Source organism: Rhamphochromis sp. 'chilingali' (assembly GCF_963969265.1).
Source record: "Rhamphochromis sp. 'chilingali' genome assembly, chromosome: 18".
NCBI lineage: Eukaryota > Metazoa > Chordata > Actinopteri > Cichliformes > Cichlidae > Rhamphochromis > Rhamphochromis sp. 'chilingali'.
In genome coordinates, this window is record NC_137945.1 from 9,538,939 (window position 1) to 9,561,220 (window position 22,282).

At 37.2% G+C, this 22,282-nt stretch overlaps 1 protein-coding gene across 1 annotated transcript in view; it reads right to left on the reverse strand.

Annotated features, from left to right (window-relative positions):
* Positions 1 to 507: 507 nt before the first annotated feature.
* adgrg2a (adhesion G protein-coupled receptor G2a) overlaps positions 508 to 22,282 on the reverse strand; it is a 35,864-nt gene continuing 14,089 nt past the window's right edge. Inside the window, exons 8-35 of the mRNA XM_080865150.1 lie at positions 22,189 to 22,253; positions 20,364 to 20,459; positions 20,228 to 20,265; positions 20,005 to 20,141; positions 17,736 to 17,847; positions 17,599 to 17,657; positions 17,464 to 17,511; positions 17,149 to 17,216; positions 17,008 to 17,051; positions 16,470 to 16,503; positions 16,334 to 16,368; positions 16,063 to 16,190; positions 15,849 to 15,966; positions 8,278 to 15,257; positions 8,075 to 8,172; positions 7,853 to 7,980; positions 7,592 to 7,748; positions 7,309 to 7,461; positions 7,039 to 7,161; positions 6,860 to 6,905; positions 6,671 to 6,774; positions 6,423 to 6,547; positions 6,068 to 6,336; positions 5,860 to 5,959; positions 3,941 to 4,227; positions 3,695 to 3,796; positions 2,803 to 2,922; positions 508 to 2,716 (exon numbers count right to left, since the gene is read on the reverse strand). Coding sequence (XP_080721276.1) covers positions 2,613 to 2,716; positions 2,803 to 2,922; positions 3,695 to 3,796; positions 3,941 to 4,227; positions 5,860 to 5,959; positions 6,068 to 6,336; positions 6,423 to 6,547; positions 6,671 to 6,774; positions 6,860 to 6,905; positions 7,039 to 7,161; positions 7,309 to 7,461; positions 7,592 to 7,748; positions 7,853 to 7,980; positions 8,075 to 8,172; positions 8,278 to 15,257; positions 15,849 to 15,966; positions 16,063 to 16,190; positions 16,334 to 16,368; positions 16,470 to 16,503; positions 17,008 to 17,051; positions 17,149 to 17,216; positions 17,464 to 17,511; positions 17,599 to 17,657; positions 17,736 to 17,847; positions 20,005 to 20,141; positions 20,228 to 20,265; positions 20,364 to 20,459; positions 22,189 to 22,253 — 9,878 coding nt within the window. The 3' untranslated portion in view covers positions 508 to 2,612. The remainder of the gene's footprint in view (positions 2,717 to 2,802; positions 2,923 to 3,694; positions 3,797 to 3,940; positions 4,228 to 5,859; positions 5,960 to 6,067; positions 6,337 to 6,422; positions 6,548 to 6,670; positions 6,775 to 6,859; positions 6,906 to 7,038; positions 7,162 to 7,308; positions 7,462 to 7,591; positions 7,749 to 7,852; positions 7,981 to 8,074; positions 8,173 to 8,277; positions 15,258 to 15,848; positions 15,967 to 16,062; positions 16,191 to 16,333; positions 16,369 to 16,469; positions 16,504 to 17,007; positions 17,052 to 17,148; positions 17,217 to 17,463; positions 17,512 to 17,598; positions 17,658 to 17,735; positions 17,848 to 20,004; positions 20,142 to 20,227; positions 20,266 to 20,363; positions 20,460 to 22,188; positions 22,254 to 22,282) is intronic.

The following is a 22,282-nucleotide window of genomic DNA, read 5'->3' on the forward strand; positions in this document are numbered from 1 at the left end:
ATTAGCCGAGTGAACCTGTCACGTTTATTTTGCATCCATGGCAGATTTTTTTTTTTTTTTTAGCAAAGTGGAATATAGAATCTGACAGAATGACATCAGCCAGACAGAAAGGATTCTCATGCATGTATGAATTATATGATGGGAAATGAGAATTTAAGGTTCTTGGAAGTCCTTGCTGAATTTTTGTCATTCAGAAATTGTATTGTTTTATAGTGGTTGTAACAGGATTATAACTGTAATATTATCCTGGTTAAAGCTGGGGGATTTTTATTTCACTTAGAAGCTATAATTAAGATTTGCCTCGGTAATAATAACCTGCCAAATAGCTGTAATAAAACTGCACACTTGCCAACAGGCCATCATCATATCAGAGTTAAAGGTAGTGCAAAGTGATGGGATTATACTGACATCTGGTGGAAGATGGTGGCACTTGAAGAGTTTTTATGGAAAACAAGCTCCCAGAAGATACTTGAATGACTCTTAACACCAACTGATTTTGATTTGTCTTTATTTACATTTAATACTGTCAATGCAAACTCTTCTGCCTGAGGCTGAAGAGCACAAGTGGGTGTATAGAAAACGATACATAAACAGATATGATTTAATGAAATGTACTGAAGCTGAAATTTGCCCATCTATAGAAGTGCTTTAAAATAAAAACTTTATTCTCTGTAGAACATTGTGAGAACACACACCCTATTAGTTTTGACTTTTATTCATTATAGCCAGGGTTCATAAGCCTTAATAAAAGTGCTTTACACCACAATATGCGAATAATTATTGAAACTACGATACTAAGATAGCTTTGTACCATAAGACAAATCTTACCAAGTACCCAAATGGTACCATGACTACATTACCATTAGCAATTACAAATGCCATTAATACAGAAAATATATAAATATAAACGTTTTTATTTATTTAATGATTTATATGTGCACAAATTCATACACATTTTGTTTGGCAATAAAGTATGGCACCTGGCGTGACAGCCTTTTTAGCTTCATTCCATGTGAACCGGAAAACATTAACTCCTGAGCTCCAATTTGGAGTTTTCTGCATGTGAGGGTTGAACAGAGACAAAAGACATGACATCAAGGATCTTTAAGACCGCAGTGGAGTCACAAAGTCAAAAATGAAAACATAAAAAGGTAAAACAAAGGTGATAAGGTATAATGGCATTGCATAACATGACTGTCAGTACCACAAATAAAGACTGTTTAAACTGCATCAGTATATGCCCTTAAAATTTTGAGTGAACTTAAAATGACTCTAACTAGAAGGCATTTTGAAGAAGCTGGTAAACAAAACATTTGGTTTACAAAAAAACAGTGATTATGATTTCAAGCAGAATTAGGATTGATTGGCATTGGGCATTCAGGATTAAATTTAATTTATGGTATTCATGCTCATCAGTGTAACATCTGTGCCTCCAGCTCTTCATTTTTCTCCCAGCATCTCTCACTCATGGGCTTAACATTAGAGGTCGCCCTGTTCTGAGGTTGGAAATCATGTAAAACTTTTAATAGCTAACTGGTGCCGACCTCTGAGGCTAACCTTGACAGGCTGCAATTGAACTGGCGCTGGGTGGGCGTGAGATGCTCTGCTGAAGGTTACTCAACACGGTGATGAGAGGGTTGTCTGCTGGGATCATAATTGTAGTTTTTTTCCCTCTCCTGTTGAAAGGGTTTGATTAAAGATGTAAAGATGTGGAGTAGATGTGAAAGTCTGATGCAAAAAGAGAGAGAGCAGCTGGGCAGGTGACAAGTTGAAGTTAATTTTTTCTTTTTTATTTCATCTTTCATGGCATGCAAATGGCCTTCCAAGGACATTTAGCAAAATGTGTCCTTGTTAAAAAGGACAGGACATAAATCCCATATTTTGATTGTGCTTCAGTTCGCCACATTAAAATATTTCAAATCTTTTTTCTTTTTCATAAAAAGCATGTCTGAACCAAATTAAAAAAAAAACCTCTATAATGTAGTGAATAATACAATATTTAACACAGAACTGCACCCTTAGATAATCTTGCAGATATCAACTTTTATCTGATATGATCAAGCAGTTGAGTTTGGCATGTGCACATTTTGCATCAATCAACCTTGTCTCTGTAGGTAGCTAAATACATCCAAAGTGCCATTTGACACTGCCAGAATAAACTTAGAATTTGGCAAAGGCACTGAAATGTAGAGTTGAGACTGGAAATTCCGTCATTTGTCTGTTCAAGAAATGAATACAGCCTCAAAGAAATAGCCAGATAATAATCTATACAATACTGACAGCATCTGTTCTCGGCTACCAAGTAAATGCAGTTCAATATAATGTTTCAGTTTCAGTAGTACACCTTATCTCTGCTAACAAGACTCTTTCATTATCTATACTATTAGTGTAGAATTGAAAACATTCTCCACTTTTTGATTTCTTCTTCTCTAAAGGTATTTAGACAAAGGTTTCCTTTGTCCCTGATCCTCTTTAGTCCTTCATCGAACCTTCATTTTTTTGGAACATTAAGGCTTTCTTAAGGAAAACTACTCCTCCAATTTGCATCTTGTAAACTCCCAGAGATCATTTCTTGGAATTGGCTGTAATCACCAAAGAAAGCTCAGGTAGAGTCATTTGGTAGTTTTGCCTTGTTTCAGATTTCCTCTGTGAATCTCGTTGAGGACGACATCATTGTTGGAGCTGTCAGATATCCCGCTGTCCGCGAACACAGAGCCTGCAGGCAATGAGAACAATGTGTTATGAAGAATATATTCAAATATGCGATGTTTGAAAAGGACTATCTGCCACTGCATCACATACCACTGCTATTGGTGCCATAACTGACAACAGAGGAGCTTCGAGAAGTGAACTTTGGATCCAAGGTGATTGCACTGGAGCGAGAGATATTCTTCTTGTTTTGTGTGAATGTTCGACTCCAATCTGTAGAATACATGACTGTTTAACCAAAAATAGGCTGAAAATTGACACGTTTGTTTGCTTTCAAACTATCTGCTTTTTTAAAAGGCAGGGTAATACGACAAGATTTCACTTTGATTTTCCTGTCACATTCTTTAAAATCTCTGCCAAATCTCTTGTTAGGTCAAAGCAACCCAGCAACACTTTTAAGCCATTCATATTTATGCTTATCTAAAGGCTTAAATCTAGAACATTAGCACTAATTAGCAGTTATCTATCAGGTATGTAGCTAATATTTAACAAATGTTTTTTGGCTTTAAAGCAGTCAATCCTCAAAAAATCTGAAAGCCTTCCCAGAAAACAAGAAAACAAACCAAGTACTGCGAAGTACTGTAGGAGTGGTCTACTAGTTTTATGTCAATTCTAGAGTTCAGCAGTTGGTGAGAGGCAAGTTCAACCCATTAGTCGGGGCATTAGTTTCAGAAAGATAGAGAATTCAACTGTAATTAGCTGGTTTATGATAAGCAGTAAACTATGTGGATTTAACAAGTTTAGCTTTGGATTTAAACCTGAGCTCTCCTCACACATGGATGTGAATGACATACTACATCCATATATCATATCTTTATTTAGATTACTTTAAGTTTTTATTTAAATGAGTTCTTATTTTGGTGGAAATTAAGAACAAAATTTGAAGACAAAGGTTCTAAAGCAACCACTGTTTACTCTGTTGTAACCAACTGAACTACTATAAAGTGCTTCTAAAGAAATCTTTGGGAACATTTAGTAATTTCACCTGAGTTCTCAGCCAGTCGCAGTTTTCCACAGCAAAGGTAAGTTCTCCACTGCCTGCGGACATTCTCTTTTATGGCGCAGTGGAAAACAAAGACAAAGAAACCTACACAGGAACAGTAAGGAAGTAGCTTATAGTATACATCCATGCATTTTATAGTGTTATTATTGTGTTATTATATATTTGTGTTATTATGATAAAAAATAATCAATCCTATTTAGAAATTCAAGGTGTTTATACATATGTCACCTTGCAGAGAGTTGAATATAGAAAAAAGGTAAACAAAGGGTAAGTAGAGGGGTCCCCATGCAAACAGAGCAAACCCCCAGGTAAGGCCGAGGATGATGACGAGGCCGGTGACACTGCGCAGATCAGTCATAACACTTCTTTTGGGAGACTGGTTGTGGGGGTTCTGCTTCTTGATACGTGAAAGCTGTCCCATAACAACGATGAAGGCCAGCAGGCACAGGATAAAGATCAGGAGGAAATAGGCCACCACACCCACATAGAAGGCTATGTTATTACTCAGCCAGCAGCTACAGAAAGAAAACAAAGGAGAAATGACCAAGGGAACATTTTAGCTTCAAAACAGTGATAACTTGTTTTCTTTCTCTTCACTTAGGTTGCTTCAAAATTATTAGATGCTGTGGCGACACAACTAAAGCAGTGTGATTAATCAAAGGTTAAGTTCTTTGCTAAGGTGGCTGGACCGTCTAATTTGTTGATGTGTATGGCAAAATCCATTTACAGTACTTGAACAGACCTTTCCCACAGGGATATTTTGACTCCTCACTTGGAAAAATCACTCTAAAATTCATAATGGCTCTGTTTCAATATGTGCATCAGAATCAATAATCCATGCCATAAAGCAGCCTCATGGAATGTGAGAATCCTGGCAGTTGCATAGTGTTTTTAAATCATCATCTCTGATCAGTGTTGGGAGAATCAAGTTAGGACATTTTTCCACAGTTGCCACTCCTGGGAAATATTTTGGTTTAGGAATGGTGACATTAGTTCAACTGGTTATTGCACAGTTTCATACTCAGGAGCTGAAAAATGGAAATGGCTGATTTCCTGACATTGCACTACACTCTTACGGTCCCACCAGAGCATCTCAGTGGGGATGAGGACTGGACTTTCACTGGGCCAGTTCAGCACCTTAATTCTTTCCTTTGCTACTGTTTTTGGGATCTTTGGGATTTTCATCAAGGTTTAGCTGTGGGACTGATGGACACATATTTGCCTTTAGAATACTAGTATGTATAGGTCCTATGGTTTAAAAACAAGCCTAAATCATCAGCCTTTAATCATTGTGCTTGACAGTTTGTATGCAGTGTTTATGCTGATAAACTGTTTTTTGCCAAAAATAGAGCTGTGCATTTTGTCCAAAGATCTCTGCCTTGGTCTCCTCTATCCAAAGGGAATTGTTCTAAAATTATTGTGTTTTTTCAGTTGTAATTTTGCAAATATAAGCCATGCTGCCATGTCCCTTTGAAGAGAACAGGTTTTCTCCTGGCAGCCCTTCCAAATAAGCTATATTTTCTCTGTCTTTTTCTAATTGTACTTTAATGAACCTAAACATTTAATATGTTACCGCTGACTTCTCTATGATTGCTGCTGATGTCTTTTCTGCTTGGCATTGTGTTAACACACACCTGAATGCTCCAGAGCAGCAAACTGCCAACACTTGCTGATGATTAGTTAATTCAGTGTATTTTATTAAGAGAACCAGGCTGCTGTTTACCCTCTTAATTCTAATGGAAGCAGTAATGGTATACTTAGTTTTTCACATGGTGCTTGTACATTTTGGCTTATTTCTGGTTAAATAATGCCACTGTGTAAAATCGTGTGGTATTTAAATAGATAACCTTTATTATATTTTTTCAAGAAATATGTTTAACCAACATTATGGGAATGCTGCTTACTCTCAAATGCCGTTTAGGAAAAGCACAGACTGCACTTTCCAAAATGTTATTAACCATTCAAAATATTTTACACTACAAGCCTTATTCATCTCATTTACTATTCACATACACGATCAGAATTCAGTATCTTGCCCAAGTAAGTGTTCTATCTACAGTACTTAGCCATAGCTTCTTGGTGAGTTTAATCAAGAAAATGGATCTAAAGCTTTGACATACAAAACAAAATATTAAAAAATAACTCACAAGTTATCTGAAGTGTCATTTGTGTGTTTTCCATAATTAATCAAACCATAGTTGTTTTTGTCCACGGATATCACAATAATTACAATGACAAGAGGAATACCTGCAAAAAACCCAAGGTTAATCAAAGGAAATTTATGAACATATTTAAAATATTGATATAATGAAAAATTAATAATTGATCATCTAGTAAAAGTTTGAAGATTCCTACCCCAACCCGTCAAAGTGAACTTCAGCATGTACTGGCTCAGGTAGGGTGTAAAAACTCGCACAATGCTGAGATACATATGCAGGGCCTCAAGCCCCGCCCATGTAAATGATGTCAGCAGGAAGTAGTGCAGGAAGAAGGCAGTACAAATACAGAGGCCTGTATTGTTGTGGCTCGCCAGCCAGCTGTCCAGCAGGAACACCAAGTTCAGGAAGAGCAGAGATAAACAGAGTTGGACCAAGATCTTGGCTGGTATATCCCTTAGCAATTTTCTACAAAGACAGAGTTTAATAAAGAACGTTAAGAAATTTATAAGACTAAACAGTAATGATTGATGTGCACCAAAATAGATCCTTACGGAAAAGAAAGATACGTCAGCAATGTGATAGCAAGAAAAATAGCAGAGATTCCACAGCCAATGTAGGTGATGAAAGTAAGAATTTGTGTGTTCTTCTGGTCAGGAAGTTCCTGTCTGGACAAATCCTGCATGGAGAAGTGGCATACACAACAAACAGACAGTGAACACAAACTGAGGCAATTTGTTTCCGTTGCTGGTTGTTATAAATTATACATGAAACAGAAACAGGTGCACAAATTCACACTAACCAGCAGTACTGCAAAGGATGTAAGATGGCTGCAGCTGCAGATTGTATATTCAGGGGTGCTGTTGACCACAAAGCAGCCAACAGAGCTCCAGCCTCCTCCACCACCTGAAAAATAACATCAAGGGCAGGAATATTTACACCTGGGGCTTTCTGGCTCTTCACAGACACTGTTTGAAATGTGCAAACTCACTATTCAGCGTGAAATCCCAAAATGCACATTTGGCTGTGTAGTTTTCCTACAAACCAAAAACAATTTGTTATTACAGTTTATCTTTTTGTGAGCCTATATTGTTTATAATTGCAGTGATATAATGTTATGATCATAAGTGAACAATACAAAACTACTAACGTGCTGCACATGACACTCACATGAACCGGGTTTCTGTTTCGGATGGTGAACTTAATGTTTTCACTCAGGTTGCTAATTGACAGATTAGCCACACTTGAGCCTAGAACTGCGCTGACAAGAGTTTTGTTATCTAATGATGCATCCTGCAAAAATGAAGAAATATACAGAGGTCAGTTACAGGAGAATGAGATTCGCTTTAAATTTAACCCCTTTCATATAGGTCATAATCAATTAGATAAATCAAAACAGAAAATAAATAAATACATTCTGATATGACAGTGAGAAAGCACCTTAAAGAATGAATTTTTTGCATAGAAAGTAAACTGGACGCTGTTGGCCTGCTTCTGCTCTTCAGGGCTGATACCAGATGTGAGGGAGGCAGGCAAGTATACAGACGCCAAAGCAGGCTCTGAGCTTTTCATGGTCCTTTTTGGGCCACTGAACTGAAAACACGCAATAAATAAATAATTAAGTGGTAGGTTTGGGTTTAGGTGTGGTTGAGCCCTTAAATATGTTTATTTAAAAAAAGGCTCTCATGTGAGGACCAATGTCTCTTGATGAGCAGATGACTACCTGGACATGATCAGTGTTAAAAACATCAAAAAGGATTGTTGTGAAGTTGCTCCCATTCACTGTTTTCACAGCAACAACTAAGGAACTGGTTGACAGAATTCCATCGCCACCAGTGACAGCCAGTTTAACACCCAGATCATCCACCAAGTGAATCAGCCTGTCGCCAAGAAATACAACACAAACATCAGGGGGAAAAAATCACATTTGCATGTGTATATGTTATTTTCTTTGTTTGTTTTAAGACAGACGTGTGTGTTGAACCTGTTTGCAGATTTAGAGAGTGCCTCAGGGTTACTGTCCATCAAGTTACTGACAACTTTGATTACCACTGATGGTGAAACAGAGGGACTGTCCAGATGCTTCTCCAGCGTCTCAACCAACACTGACACCTTAAAATTCCCAAATGAGACATTAAAATAAACAAACACAGTCGTTATCCATTTAAATGTTAGTTGCACAACAGAGCAGCAGAGTGACATTTACTTGAGAGGCGTTGAGCAGAGATATAGCCTGTGTTTGATTCAACAGGTAGACTGCTTCATCAGTTGTTTGTACATCAGTTGTGGAAGTTCCTGTGTTCTCTACAGGAACAAATCATCAAATCAGTAGATCAATTTTTTTGTTCTGTAGCTTAAAACTCGATAGTAATAACTTTTTAAAAAGGTTAAACTGCAGTATCTACATACCAGCCACTGTGGTGGTTGTAGTAGTTTTGGTGAGCGGTGTTGTATAAGTCAAAGAAACCTCAGCAGTTGTGCCATTTAAATCTTGTGGACCATGACCTGTTATAGTAGTTGCAGTGGTTGCGGGTGAGATAATAACAACAGATGCATTTTCTGTTGTTGTTGTTGTCGTTGTTGTCGTTGTTGTCGTTAAACCGGCCTCTGGTCTGTCATCTGTTTGGATGGTGCTAGCAGCTGTGGTGGACATGGTTTCATTTTTGCTTATTGTTGTGACATGAGTCAAACTCACTGTGGTGAAATTTGCAGTCTGGTTCTTCAGTGGAGCTGAAGTAGGTTTAGTACTGTGAGACACTGCAGCAGTTGTGCTTTTCTCTGTGGTTCCAATAATTGCAGTTGTTTTATTTTGAGATAGAATAGTCGGAGTAATGATCACTGGTGTTGTGTAATTGTTAGAGGCTGTAGTTGTGCTCTTTATCATTGTGTAGTTGGGAGATATTGTTGTTGTACTAACTGTTGTGTTACTGGTTGTCGCCACACCATTGTGTAAAGTTGTGCCAGCTGTTGTTACATTGTACATTGCTGTGTAATTGTTGTCAGCTGTGGTTGCAGCATACACAAGGGTGTAATTACTACCAGATCCAGTTGCATTATAAACTATTGTGTAGTTGTTGTTAGTTGCAGTTACATTAAAATTGTTGCCAGATGTAATTGCATTATACACTACTGTGTAATTGATGACAGCTGTGGATGCATTATACATTGCTGTATAATTATTACCAGGTGTAGTTGCTGTGGAACTATTCATAGTTGTAGCTGTACTAAAGTTGCTGGACACTAATGTGGAATTACTGCCAGGTGTAGTTGCATAATTAAGTGTTGTGTAATTTTGGTTAGTTGTATTTTCATTCAAATTGGTCCCAGATGTAGTGGCATTATGAACTACTGTGTCATTGTTGTTCACTGTGGTTGCATCGTAAACCTTTGTGTAACTGTGCCCACCTGTAGTTGTATAATTATTGCTACCTGAAGTTGTATTTTGTGGGATTATGTAATTGTTACCAGCTGTGGTTGTGCCATCGACTGTTGTATAATTGTTTCTCTCTATAGTAGCACTGTGAACTGTTGTAGAATTATTGTTGGCTGTGGTTGCGTTGTAGCTGTTGCCAGGTTGTCTGTCATTGTTTCTGACCGTAGTTGCATTGTACGCTGTTGTAAAATTATTGCTGGACATAGCTGTATTGTACAATGTTGTAGAATTATTGCTGGCTGTAGTTGTGTTGTAATTGTTTTCTGACATAGCTGAATTGTAGGTTGTTGCGTAAATGTTGCTGGCTGTAGAATTATTGTTGGCTGTAGTTGTATTATAACTGTTGCTAGTTTGTCTGTCATTATTGCCAGAAGTAAATGAATTGTACAGTGATGTATTGTTCAAAGTTGTTAGAAATGGGCTCACTGTTGTGTAATTGTTGTTTGCAGTTGTTGTATTGTAAATATTGCCAGTTTCTATGTAACTGTTACCAGCCGTGGTTTCACTGTACATTGTTGTGTAATTGCTACCATCTATAGTTGTATTATACACTGTACTGTCATTTTTGCTTGTTGTAGTTTGAGTGTATACTGTTGGATAACTGTCGGCAGCTATAGTTGTATTGTATGTTGTGTAATTGTCATCAGTTGTTGTTGCACTGTTGACTGTTGTATAATTGTTTCTGACTGTAGCTGCATTGTGTGCTGTTGTAAGATTATTGCTTGACATATCTGTATTGTACAATGTTGTAGAATTATTGATGGCTGTAGTTGTGTTGTAATTGTTGTCTGACATAGTTGCATTGTACGCTGTTGTATAATTGTTGTTGGACACAGCTGTATTATACACTGTTGTAGAAGAAATGTTGGTTGTAGTTGTGTTGTAATTGTTGTCAGTTTCTCTGTCATTGTTGCCAGATGTAATTGAATTGTACACTGTTGTACTGTTCGGAGTTGTTAAAAATGGGCTCACTGTTGTGTAATTGTTGCTGGCTGTTGTTGTATTGTAAATATTGCCAGTTTCTATGTAACTGTTACCAGCTGTGGTTTCACTGTACACTGTTGTGTAATTTCTACCAGCTACAGTTGCATTATACACTGTACTGTCATTTTTGCTTGATGTAGTTTGAGTGTATGCTGTTGGATGACTGTCGGCAGCTATAGTTGTATTGTATGTTGTGTAAGTGTCACCAGTTGTTGTTGCGCTATTGACTGTCGTATAATTGTTTCTGGCTGTAGTTGCATTGTATGCTGTTGTAAAATTATTGCTCAACATAGCTGTATTGTACAGTGTTGTAGAATTATTGTTGGCTGTAGTTGTATTGTAACTGTTGCCAGTTTGTCTGTCATTATTGCCAGAAGTAATTGAATTGTACAGTGACAGTGTTGTTGCGCTGTTGACTGTTGTATAATTGTTTCTGACTGTAATTGCATTATTGTCAGAAGTAACTGAATTGTACACTGTTGTACTGTTCAGAGTTGTTAGAAATGGGCTCACTGTTGTAGAATTATTGATGGCTGTAGTTGTGTTATAATTGTTGTCCGACATAGCTGAATTGTAAGTTGTTGCGTAAATGTTGCTGGCTGTAGTTGCATTGTGTGCTGTTGTATAATTATTGCTATCTGTAGTTGGTGGTATTTTGTAATTGTTACCAGCTGTGGTTGTGCCATCGACTGTTGTATAATTGTTTCTCTCTGTAGTTGCACTGTGAACTGTTGTAGAATTATTGTTGGCTGTGGCTGTGTTGTAACTGTTGCCAGGTTGTCTGTCATTGGTGCCAGATGTAAATGAATTGTACACTGTTGTATTGTTTAGAGTTGTTAGAAATGGGCTCATTGTTGTGTTATTGTTGTTTGCTGTAGTTGCATTGTATGCTGTTGTAAAATTATTGCTCAACATAGCTGTATTGTACAGTGTTGTAGAATTATTGTTGGCTGTGGTTGCGTTGTAGCTGTTGCCAGGTTGTCTGTCATTGTTTCTGACCGTAGTTGCATTGTACGCTGTTGTAAAATTATTGCTGGACATAGCTGTATTGTACAATGTTGTAGAATTATTGCTGGCTGTAGTTGTGTTGTAATTGTTTTCTGACATAGCTGAATTGTAGGTTGTTGCGTAAATGTTGCTGGCTGTAGAATTATTGTTGGCTGTAGTTGTATTGTAACTGTTGCCAGTTTGTCTGTCATTATTGCCAGAAGTAATTGAATTGTACAGTGACGTATTGCTCAAAGTTGTTAGAAATGGGCTCACTGTTGTGTTATTGTTGTTTGCTGTAGTTGTATTGTATGCTGTTGTTGAATTTTTGGCACTTGTATTTGCACTGAGCACTGTTGTGTAATTGTCTGTAGTGTAATTGTTGCTGGCTGTAGTTGTATTGTAAATATTACCAGTTTCTATGTAACTGTTACCAGCTGTGGTTTCACTGTACACTGTTGTGTAATTTCTACCAGCTACAGTTGCATTATACACTGTACTGTCATTTTTGCTTGTTGTAGTTTGAGTGTATGCTGTTGGATGACTGTCGGCAGCTATAGTTGTATTGTATGTTGTGTAAGTGTCACCAGTTGTTGTTGCGCTGTTGACTGTTGTATAATTGTTTCTGGCTGTAGTTGCATTGTATGCTGTTGTAAAATTATTGCTCAACATAGCTGTATTGTACAGTGTTGTAGAATTATTGTTGGCTGTAGTTGTATTGTAACTGTTGGCAGTTTGTCTGTCATTATTGCCAGAAGTAATTGAATTGTACAGTGACGTATTGCTCAAAGTTGTTAGAAATGGGCTCACTGTTGTGTTATTGTTGTTTGCTGTAGTTGTATTGTATGCTGTTGTTGAATTTTTGGCACTTGTATTTGCACTGAGCACTGTTGTGTAATTGTCTGTAGTGTAATTGTTGCTGGCTGTAGTTGTATTGTAAATATTACCAGTTTCTATGTAACTGTTACCAGCTGTGGTTTCACTGTACACTGTTGTGTAATTTCTACCAGCTACAGTTGCATTATACACTGTACTGTCATTTTTGCTTGATGTAGTTTGAGTGTATGCTGTTGGATGACTGTCGGCAGCTATAGTTGTATTGTATGTTGTGTAAGTGTCACCAGTTGTTGTTGCGCTGTTGACTGTTGTATAATTGTTTCTGGCTGTAGTTGCATTGTATGCTGTTGTAAAATTATTGCTCAACATAGCTGTATTGTACAGTGTTGTAGAATTATTGTTGGCTGTAGTTGTATTGTAACTGTTGCCAGTTTGTCTGTCATTATTGCCAGAAGTAATTGAATTGTACAGTGACAGTGTTGTTGCGCTGTTGACTGTTGTATAATTGTTTCTGACTGTAATTGCATTATTGTCAGAAGTAACTGAATTGTACACTGTTGTACTGTTCAGAGTTGTTAGAAATGGGCTCACTGTTGTAGAATTATTGATGGCTGTAGTTGTGTTATAATTGTTGTCCGACATAGCTGAATTGTAAGTTGTTGCGTAAATGTTGCTGGCTGTAGTTGCATTGTGTGCTGTTGTATAATTATTGCTATCTGTAGTTGGTGGTATTTTGTAATTGTTACCAGCTGTGGTTGTGCCATCGACTGTTGTATAATTGTTTCTCTCTGTAGTTGCACTGTGAACTGTTGTAGAATTATTGTTGGCTGTGGCTGTGTTGTAACTGTTTCCAGGTTGTCTGTCATTGGTGCCAGATGTAAATGAATTGTACACTGTTGTATTGTTTAGAGTTGTTAGAAATGGGCTCATTGTTGTGTTATTGTTGTTTGCTGTAGTTGCATTGTATGCTGTTGTAAAATTATTGCTCAACATAGCTGTATTGTACAGTGTTGTAGAATTATTGTTGGCTGTAGTTGTATTGTAACTGTTGGCAGTTTGTCTGTCATTATTGCCAGAAGTAATTGAATTGTACAGTGACGTATTGCTCAAAGTTGTTAGAAATGGGCTCACTGTTGTGTTATTGTTGTTTGCTGTAGTTGTATTGTATGCTGTTGTTGAATTTTTGGCACTTGTATTTGCACTGAGCACTGTTGTGTAATTGTCTGTAGTGTAATTGTTGCTGGCTGTAGTTGTATTGTAAATATTACCAGTTTCTATGTAACTGTTACCAGCTGTGGTTTCACTGTACACTGTTGTGTAATCGCTACCAGCTACAGTTGCATTATACACTGTACTGTCATTTTTGCTTGTTGTAGTTTGAGTGTATGCTGTTGGATAACTGTCGGCAGCTATAGTTGTATTGTATGTTGTGTAATTGTCACCAGTTGTTGTTGCGCTGTTGACTGTTGTATAATTGTTTCTGACTGTAATTGCATTATTGTCAGAAGTAACTGAATTGTACACTGTTGTACTGTTTAGAGTTGTTAGAAATGGGCTCACTGTTGGGTAATTGTTGTTTGCTGTAGTTGTATTGTATGCTGTTGTTGAATTTTTGGCACTTGTATTTGCACTGTGCACTGTGTAACTGTTATCAGCTGTGGTTTCACTGTACACTGTTGTGTAATTGCTACCAGCTATAGTTGCATTATACGCTGTACTGCCATTTTTGCTTGTTGTAGTTTGATTGTATGCTGTTGAATAACTATCGCCAGCTGTAGTTGTATTGTATGTTGTGTGACTGTCACCTGTTAGGGTTGCGCTGTTGACTGTTGTATAATTGTTTCTGGCCGTAGTTGCATTGTACGCTGTTGTAAAATTATTGTTGGACATAGCTGTATTGTACAATGTTGTAGAATTATTGCTGGCTGTGGTTGTGTTGTAATTGTTGTCTGACATAGCTGAATTGTAGGTTGTTGCGTAAATGTTGCTGGCTGTAGTTGCGTTGTAACTGTTGCCAGTTTCTCTGTCACTGGTGCCAGATGTAATTGAATTGTATGGTGTTCTATTGTTCAGAGATGTTAAAAATGGGCTCACTGTTGTGTAATTATTGTTTACTGTAGTTGTATTGTTTGCTTTTGTTACATTTTCTCTGTAACTGTAACCAGCTGTAGTTTCACTGTACACTGTTGTAGAATTATTTTTAGCTGTAGTTGTATTGTAATTATTACCTGATACAACTGAATTGTAGGCTGTTGTGTTAATGTTGCTGGTTTCAGTTTTATTGTAAGCAACTGCATTTGAAATGTACATTGTAGTACTGCTAACTGAACTTTCTGAACTATTATATACTGCCTTGTTTTTGCTTTCTGTGGTTACATTATACACATTGTTTAGAGTCCCTGTTGTGTCATTACTGTCAGATGCTGTTACATTGCTAACAAATGTGTGTTTGCCAGTGGGAGTAAATGCTCCAGTTGTGGTTACATTGTACACTGTTGTGCCACTGGGAGATGGTGTAACCGTTGCAAGACCTGGAGATGTTACATTGTCAGTGGGAAATGGTGTAACTGCAACTACATTGTTCTTTGTTGTATAATCTTTGGCATATGCTGTGGCTGTAGTTACATTGTATATTGTTGTAAGATCTGGAGATGTTGCTGTTGTAGTTGCTTTGTGTACAGTTTGATTAGGAGATGGTGTAGATGCATTTGTTATTTTAGAGAGTGTAGTACTCTTAAGCACTGAATCAGGCATAACAGTTGTGGTGTTGTGTACTGCTATGAAAGTGCTGGTTATGGTGTTGGTTAGTTGGGTTTCATTAGGTAAAGTATTTTGCACTGTTGTTTTATTAAACACAGTTGAAGGAACTATTTGTGAGCTATTCTGAAGAATAGGTTGTGCTAATGGGGACTTTGCACTGGCAGTTGTTTGAAAAAATGTTGTGTTTTCTTTTTTTTGCACTGTATTTTCAATTGTTGCATAAACATCTCCACTTGTATTGGTCAACGATTTGGTGGTATCAGTCAAAGATTGCATAGCTGCAGTAATGCCGTTGGCCAGAGTTGAAAGTTCTGTTGTGGTTGGAACAGCTGAAGTGTCTGAAGGGCAGCTGTCAGTCAGAAGAACAGCAAGTGTCTCACTTGCTTCACTGTGGAAAAAAAATATGATAAATAGGTTAGAAATTATATCCTATTAGAGTCTACTGGACATAAAACATATCTCCTCTAACAGATTGTATACAATTTTGGGAAAAATGAACAACTTTCACAATATAGTAAGTGACATCAACATATGTATAAAAACACTTTCTTAAACAGAGCTCTTCTGTCTTAAACAAAAAATAAATAAATAAAAAATAATAAAAAATAATAGTAGATAGGAAAGTAATCTAATATTGAAGGAGAGTAATAAAAATAATTCAGCGAAACTTGTAAATGAAGAATGACAAAATAAAAAACTCATGTAAAAGTGTAAATGATGTTGAAACAAAAAATGTAGTACTTCCTATTATTATCATAAACATACAATGGTTTGGTTATGTTGTATTTGTTATGTCATGTTGAAGAAACAGAGTACATCCCCAATAACCTTGCACTTTTTTGTGTATTTACAGAAAATATGAAAAAAAAAACACTCTTAAATTTCCTACTTACAGTTAATGTACATGACTATGAAGCCATGTGGGCATAATTTTCAAAGGCTGCATTTTATATAAGCCTATATTTTATACTCTTGTTACCATGCAAGTCGTGTAGGATCAGGTTGACAAACATCTGAGCTCCGCAGGTCACTGGCAACCCAGGTCAGGTTGGATTCCAACAGTCTCTGGACAGGCAAATCAGGAGCACCACACACCACTGACAAAGCACAGAGTACCATGAGTAACAGTGACAAATTATTATATCATGTAAAGCAGTTGGTAGGAAAATAACAAAATAAGCATGCAAACTAACTCAGGCGAGTAAGGGAACTTTCAGCTGTAAATAAATTGTTGCTCGCAATGATCTGTTGCAAAAGTTTTTTTAAGGAGCAAACATTGATGGGTCCAGACATCTCCAATATCACCATACAGCTGTACAACCTAGAGACCAAAAGACAACAGGGCAAAGAGGAAAAAGTTGGATTGACATTACACTCTGTCAGTGGAATTTCTTTTTTCTTTCTACCATTAGCATACGTGCAGGTAAAATGCAAAAACAAAAACCCAAAACAAAACATGATTACCTCTGGTTTGTCCCATGACATTCTATATGAGCACCCTGAGTAATGAAAGTCAAAACATGATTCACATTATAGAAGTATGATCAATAATTATAGACCTACACAAGAAATCATTATACAAGTTTACAGTAAGGTTTACCTGATATTGCTTTGTAATATTATAATTACTGCACCTGGTAAGAAAGAATTTTTAATATGTGTAAATTATTAACAGATTTTGTTAAAAGCAATCACATTTAACATCCTGGAGACCTTTAAATGACAATTCTTATTCTCTCTATTGTAAAAACAGACAGACAAACCCAGAACCATGTTCCCAGGTAGGCCTTAGTTACACAGGCCCAAAGACCAACGCCATGGCAACAACCGGTTGTCAAAATGTGTATTTCCCAAATGGTTGGTGAGTGGCTTCTTGAGGTGACTGACAGTCACTAGGACTGTCAACCGCTGGTTGGGCAATATAGATTTTTCCCTAACAACCAGAGGTTGGCAGGGGGTCTCTAAGCCTGCATGACTGAGGCAGAAAACCAGGACAGTTTAGTTTAACAGCAGAACTTTTTACTGCTCACTGTTGCTTTGTCTGCTGTTGTGACCAACATACTGATACTAACAAATGCATAGTAAATATCAACACAATCTACACTTACTGTATGTAATGTAATTGGATCAAGACTTACTGTTGCTTTGTGGGACATGTGAGGAGTGCAGCAGGACTTAGTAACTGTCAAATAGGGTTACAAAGTTACAAAGTTGCATTATATATATATAGTAATTATATATTAATGAAGCATACTATAAGCATACAGTGTGGTACATACCAAGCTTTTTAGGTACTGAATGTTAACAGCTTCACTAGTAACATTGATTCTAAAAGCATAAAATTGGCCTGAGAAAGCGATAAAGAAAAGGGATGGTTAGCATGTGGGTGAAGTTTCTGAGACGCCATAAAAATACTTATTAACTGAGAAGTTCTCTTCTCAGATAGCTTGCTTCATAGAAGCAACGTTCTGTTTTCCAAAAGCCTAAATATTTTCTTTAAATTTGAATAACAATGGTGCATTCACTCATCACATATTGCAGCAGCAGCCTGGATTCTAAAAATGTCAATGCAATATTGTGATTATTTTTCTTACGTGTAGAATTACAGAAAGCTGTGCAATCACAGAAGCGAGGCATTTCCCCTGAGGATCAGACAAACATGGTTACAGCAGCAAAACCCTTGATAAACAGGGGTGAATATAAAAAGCATCTGTGTTTGTGATACTCACTGCTACAAGAGTCTGTCTTCAATTTAGGAGCCGGGTTGGAGTTGGGCTCTAAGAGGAAGCTGTAGATTAAACATGTATAAGTTACAGGGTGTACAGACACACATCCAGTGGACATAAAAAAAAAGTGTGTTGCTCACCATGTTAGTGGGGAGGATTTATTTAACTGACATATATCGTCAAGAGAAGACGTGGAATTGCATCTCACAAAACCGCCACTAGAGGGCTCTGCATCCTTACACAGATTTCGACCTGATGTGGAGAAAATCCAAAGAGAGTATTGGATCTGTCAATGTCTGATTTTGCACTTATTTTGGTTATTTAATATACTTTTTTCAAGAGAGCTGAAAATATCACACACGTACACAATGCAAATTTTCTATGACAGGCACAGATATTATCAGAAATCCTATTTACTGATATACCTGTTAGGTACACCTGTTCATCTGCTTGTTAACAACAAGATCTAAACAGCCAATAGCACGGCAGAAACCCAACAAAGTAAAGCACGTAGCCATGATCAAGACAACCTGCTGGAGTTCAATCTGAGCATCAGAATGGGGAAGAAAGTTTATTTAGGCCTCTGTGATGGGGCTAGATGGCTAGTGTGAGTATTTGAGAAATGACTAATCTAATGGGATTTTCACTCACAGATCATTTCAATTTGAAAAAAAAAAAAAAAGAAAACATCCATTGAGCCAGACTATTTCAAGCTGATAAGAAGGCAAGACCAATCGCAATGTCTTGGAACAGGAGATTCACATAGTTGCTGAGTGATGTTGTATGATGGCATCATGCCAATTTGGATCAAAATCTCTGAAGAATGTTTGCAGCACCTTGTTGAATCTGTGCCACAAAGAATTAAGGCCGTTCTGAGCCAAAAAGGGCTCCGACCAAGTGCTAGGTGTACCTATCAAAGTGGACACTGAGTGTAAAAATCTAAAGCAATCTCCAACTCCAAGCTGATGTTCAGCCCATTCCATTGCATTATATCAGAAACTAGTCAGTTCAGAGTTGTTATGAGGAACTCTAATCCAATCTTCTAATCCATCTCCTGTGGTTATAACAATTCTGTTAATCTTGATAAATATCGGTAAGTAAAGTTGAACAGGTATGCCTGAATAGATATGAAAACACAGAGATGAAGATAAATGTATATTTGGTGGGTGAGTGAACAGTGTGAGTCAAAAAGTCCAGTGACGATTAGTGGATTCTGAGAGGTCTGTCAGCCTACTCCTGTTTGCTGTAATATCACTGGTTAAGTTGACTGATTACAACAGGTCTAATATTTCCATGTGTACACTAAATTCAAAAATGAATGCAGGTTGCATGTTTGTAAAAAAAAACTTAGTTAGAAACTTGGAAAAAAATAGTTATATTATTGGGTGTGATTTTTAGGATGGTTCACATGATTCCATTTAATGAGTTAAATATTTGTTTTGATATGATTAATCATCTAGCTGATGATTCACAGCTAGAAGGTCCTGGACTTTAAGCCTTGAAACTGGAGCCTTTCTGTGTGGAATTTGCATGTGCAAATAGTTTAAATGGTGATTCTAAACTGGTCGTAGGTCTGAATGTGAGTGTGAATGTCTGTCACATGGCTAACATGTGACAGACATTCACACTCCACAGTGTACCACACCTCTCAACTTGTTAGGTGGGAAGCACTCCTTTACCATAATTCACTTTTCATTAGCTAGGTCTATTGCTGTATTTTCAGCCTCAAGTATTATCAAGCATAAATTTTACTTAAGTCACACAAGTATTAACAAGAGATCATCTCTTTAACGGGGAGAGAAAATTAGAGCACATATCTCAATGTGTCACCCCTTTGATTTGATACTATTTATTGATTTTCAGTAATGAACTTATACATATTAACTTAAGTCACCACCTGGATTTACCTAAGTAAATAGTGTAAGAGCATTTATTTTAAAATTTGTATTTTTTTAAACTTTTTCTTTTTTTTTTTGCTTGGCCGTATATTTTTAACTGGTTGTTCTCTTTGGCATGATACAACTTTGTAAGAAGACACTGGGCAAAGCATCTAAGATGAGCTTTTTATAATCCATCTTCAGGACACTGCGGTTTTCAACACAACAAAGCCACATCAGCAACATTATCAGGAGCTTTGTGCAAGTACTGAATAAGTGCAATCCGATACCCTGGGTACTGTGGTCCTCTTTTCCTTTTAAATCCACACTTTTCCATGACACCATTATGTTTTCTATCAAGAAGATAGGAAGTCATATTTTGAACTATTTTACTGCAGTTGGGAACAGGGAAGGAAGCAGCACACAAGAAAGAGCAGTTGCCAAAGTAAAACGGGAAGATGGACAAAGAAGACCGGGAAACTAATTCACAGACAAAACAGAGTGAAGCAAATGCAAGGAAACAAGTGCTCACCCACTCTCTCCATCTCTCCTATGATTCTCGCTTGCATTGGTGCTCCAGCTTGCTGCAGTGCAGCGTCTCCAGCTTGTTGAAGTTCACACACTGAGACAGCATGGTTGAGCAGCAGCACCACATTGCAGGCAGTTTGGCTGGAAACAAAAGAGTTTCATGTGAGCGCGCACGATCTGCTGCACATGTAACAGCTGTACAAAGCAGCTCCTCATATCCTTTTTACCTTACATTCCTTTTTGCACTACAGGACACTTCAACTACCTGCAAAGAGAAAAAGGAGAGTTAAAGCCATGAGCCAGGCTTACAGGAGAAATTTGATTCTGTAAAGTATATAAGGTGTTGTCGTTTTCTGTACTGACCTGAAGTTGTCTGTCACCCTGACAGAAATTCAAAGAGCCTGTTTTTCTTTTTGCTGCATCAACACTGTCATTGTGACAACCCAATGCTTTTGACACCTGAGTGATAGATGGAGAGAGGGAAGCAGACAGATAGAGATGTTTGAGGGAGGTGATGGGAGTTTGACGTATAAAGTTTAAGGAAAGTAGCACGTTTTGTTAGTTTCTGCAGTCTTAGACGTCAGGATGAGAGCTATAAAGACCACTCAGGTTTAACTGTAAAAGCACTTTGTTCTTTTATATACATATTATGAAACCATAATGTATTTCAGTCAAATTATAGTTTTTAAATATAGGAATTTAAGCCATTAGAACAATTTGACACAAAGTTTCCATGATGTATAACGAAATATCCCATGGAAACTGTTTTTTGTTTTTTGATTGATCAGATTACAAGTGCCACAGTTATGTATAGTGGCTTCAGTAGGATACAATTTGGATATTGACTCATATGTTTACTGACGCATTCTAGATATGTTAAGCACATGGTCAAACTAAGGATACTGAATCATTTATAGTAGCTTTGTGTATTGGGACTCCTCTGGCTTGAAAGGACTATTTGTCAGCTCAGCCGTGGTAAACAGTGTGTTACTTCCTGGACAAAAACGTATGGGAAAAGAAAGACACAGCTCACTGCTATTCCCGGGATGTTGTTTTGTTCCAAGTGGGACACAACTCATACTCTCCTGGGCAACAAAACTTCAGAGCTGAGACTTTTATCTCTGAGCTGTCAGTGCATCAACACAGCACTATTAGACAGCCTTGCATGAGAATTCACTGAACAACCTTTGCTTACATGCTATTTCCTTGCAATGGACCTTAAAAATATGACTAGATTTGTGTCAAAATGATCAAGCATTAAAAGTGAACCAAAGACTTAATATAGCAGGATTGATTTATGATCCATGTTGAGAATTGTAATGGTTATGTACAAATTTATTCTTCAGTAATATATATTAATAACCATAACAATAATTTAAAAAGAAAGAAATGGTCAAAGGAAGCTGGGACTATGATACCGTATAGTATAATCTCAAGACAAAGCTGGAAGTGGACAGGAAGGGTTAAAGAATCATAACTGGACATTTTATATATTTAAATCAGGTAAGGTTGTTGCTTTTATGGGTAGAAACATAGTGGACAATATCTTGATCACATAACTTTGTTGTTTGGTAATGAGTTTCTTTCTGCAACACAAAGCTGAAGGAGAGGAGAAAAATGGTACAAAGCAAAAAGGGTTATTGGGAGGAAATGACTAGTCGAAATAACTGTGAATATATCTACAGTGTCTAATAATTTGCATATCTATTACTGCTGTTTCCATTACATTTTATTTGTTTTATCATTAGCTTTACTATGCAAAGACAGCTACCAGAGACAGCTAATAATCATGGTCTTTATGTAGAAAGGTCTATCTGACATAGGCTGAGAACTGCATATCAAGTGTCAGTAAGAATATTATGTAGGAAGTGTTCATTTAAGTTAGGAATGATGGGAAAGGAGAAGAGAAGACACTGAAGAAAGCAAAAAAAAGATTAAAGAACCACATTTATAACACAGAGGCAGCAGAATTTGTAAAAGGTCAAAGTAGTAATAAAGCAACAAATATTTGGCGTAAAAAAAATCTAAATTATTTTCAGGTGATTCACAGGGTTGGAATGCGCTGCTCCCACAAACTTACATTGTGCTTACAAGACTTGTTTGTAAAGCATGTGTCAATGACCGGGTGGTAACTGAAAGAAATATGAGAAACGTAACGAGATGGACAAGGGAAATTTGTCATTCTCACCAAATTTTGGACCTCTTCTTCAGTCTTGTTGCCCTCTACACTTATGGGCATCCAATAGTAAGCACCTGCAGAAAGCAATACATCTGTGAGGCCA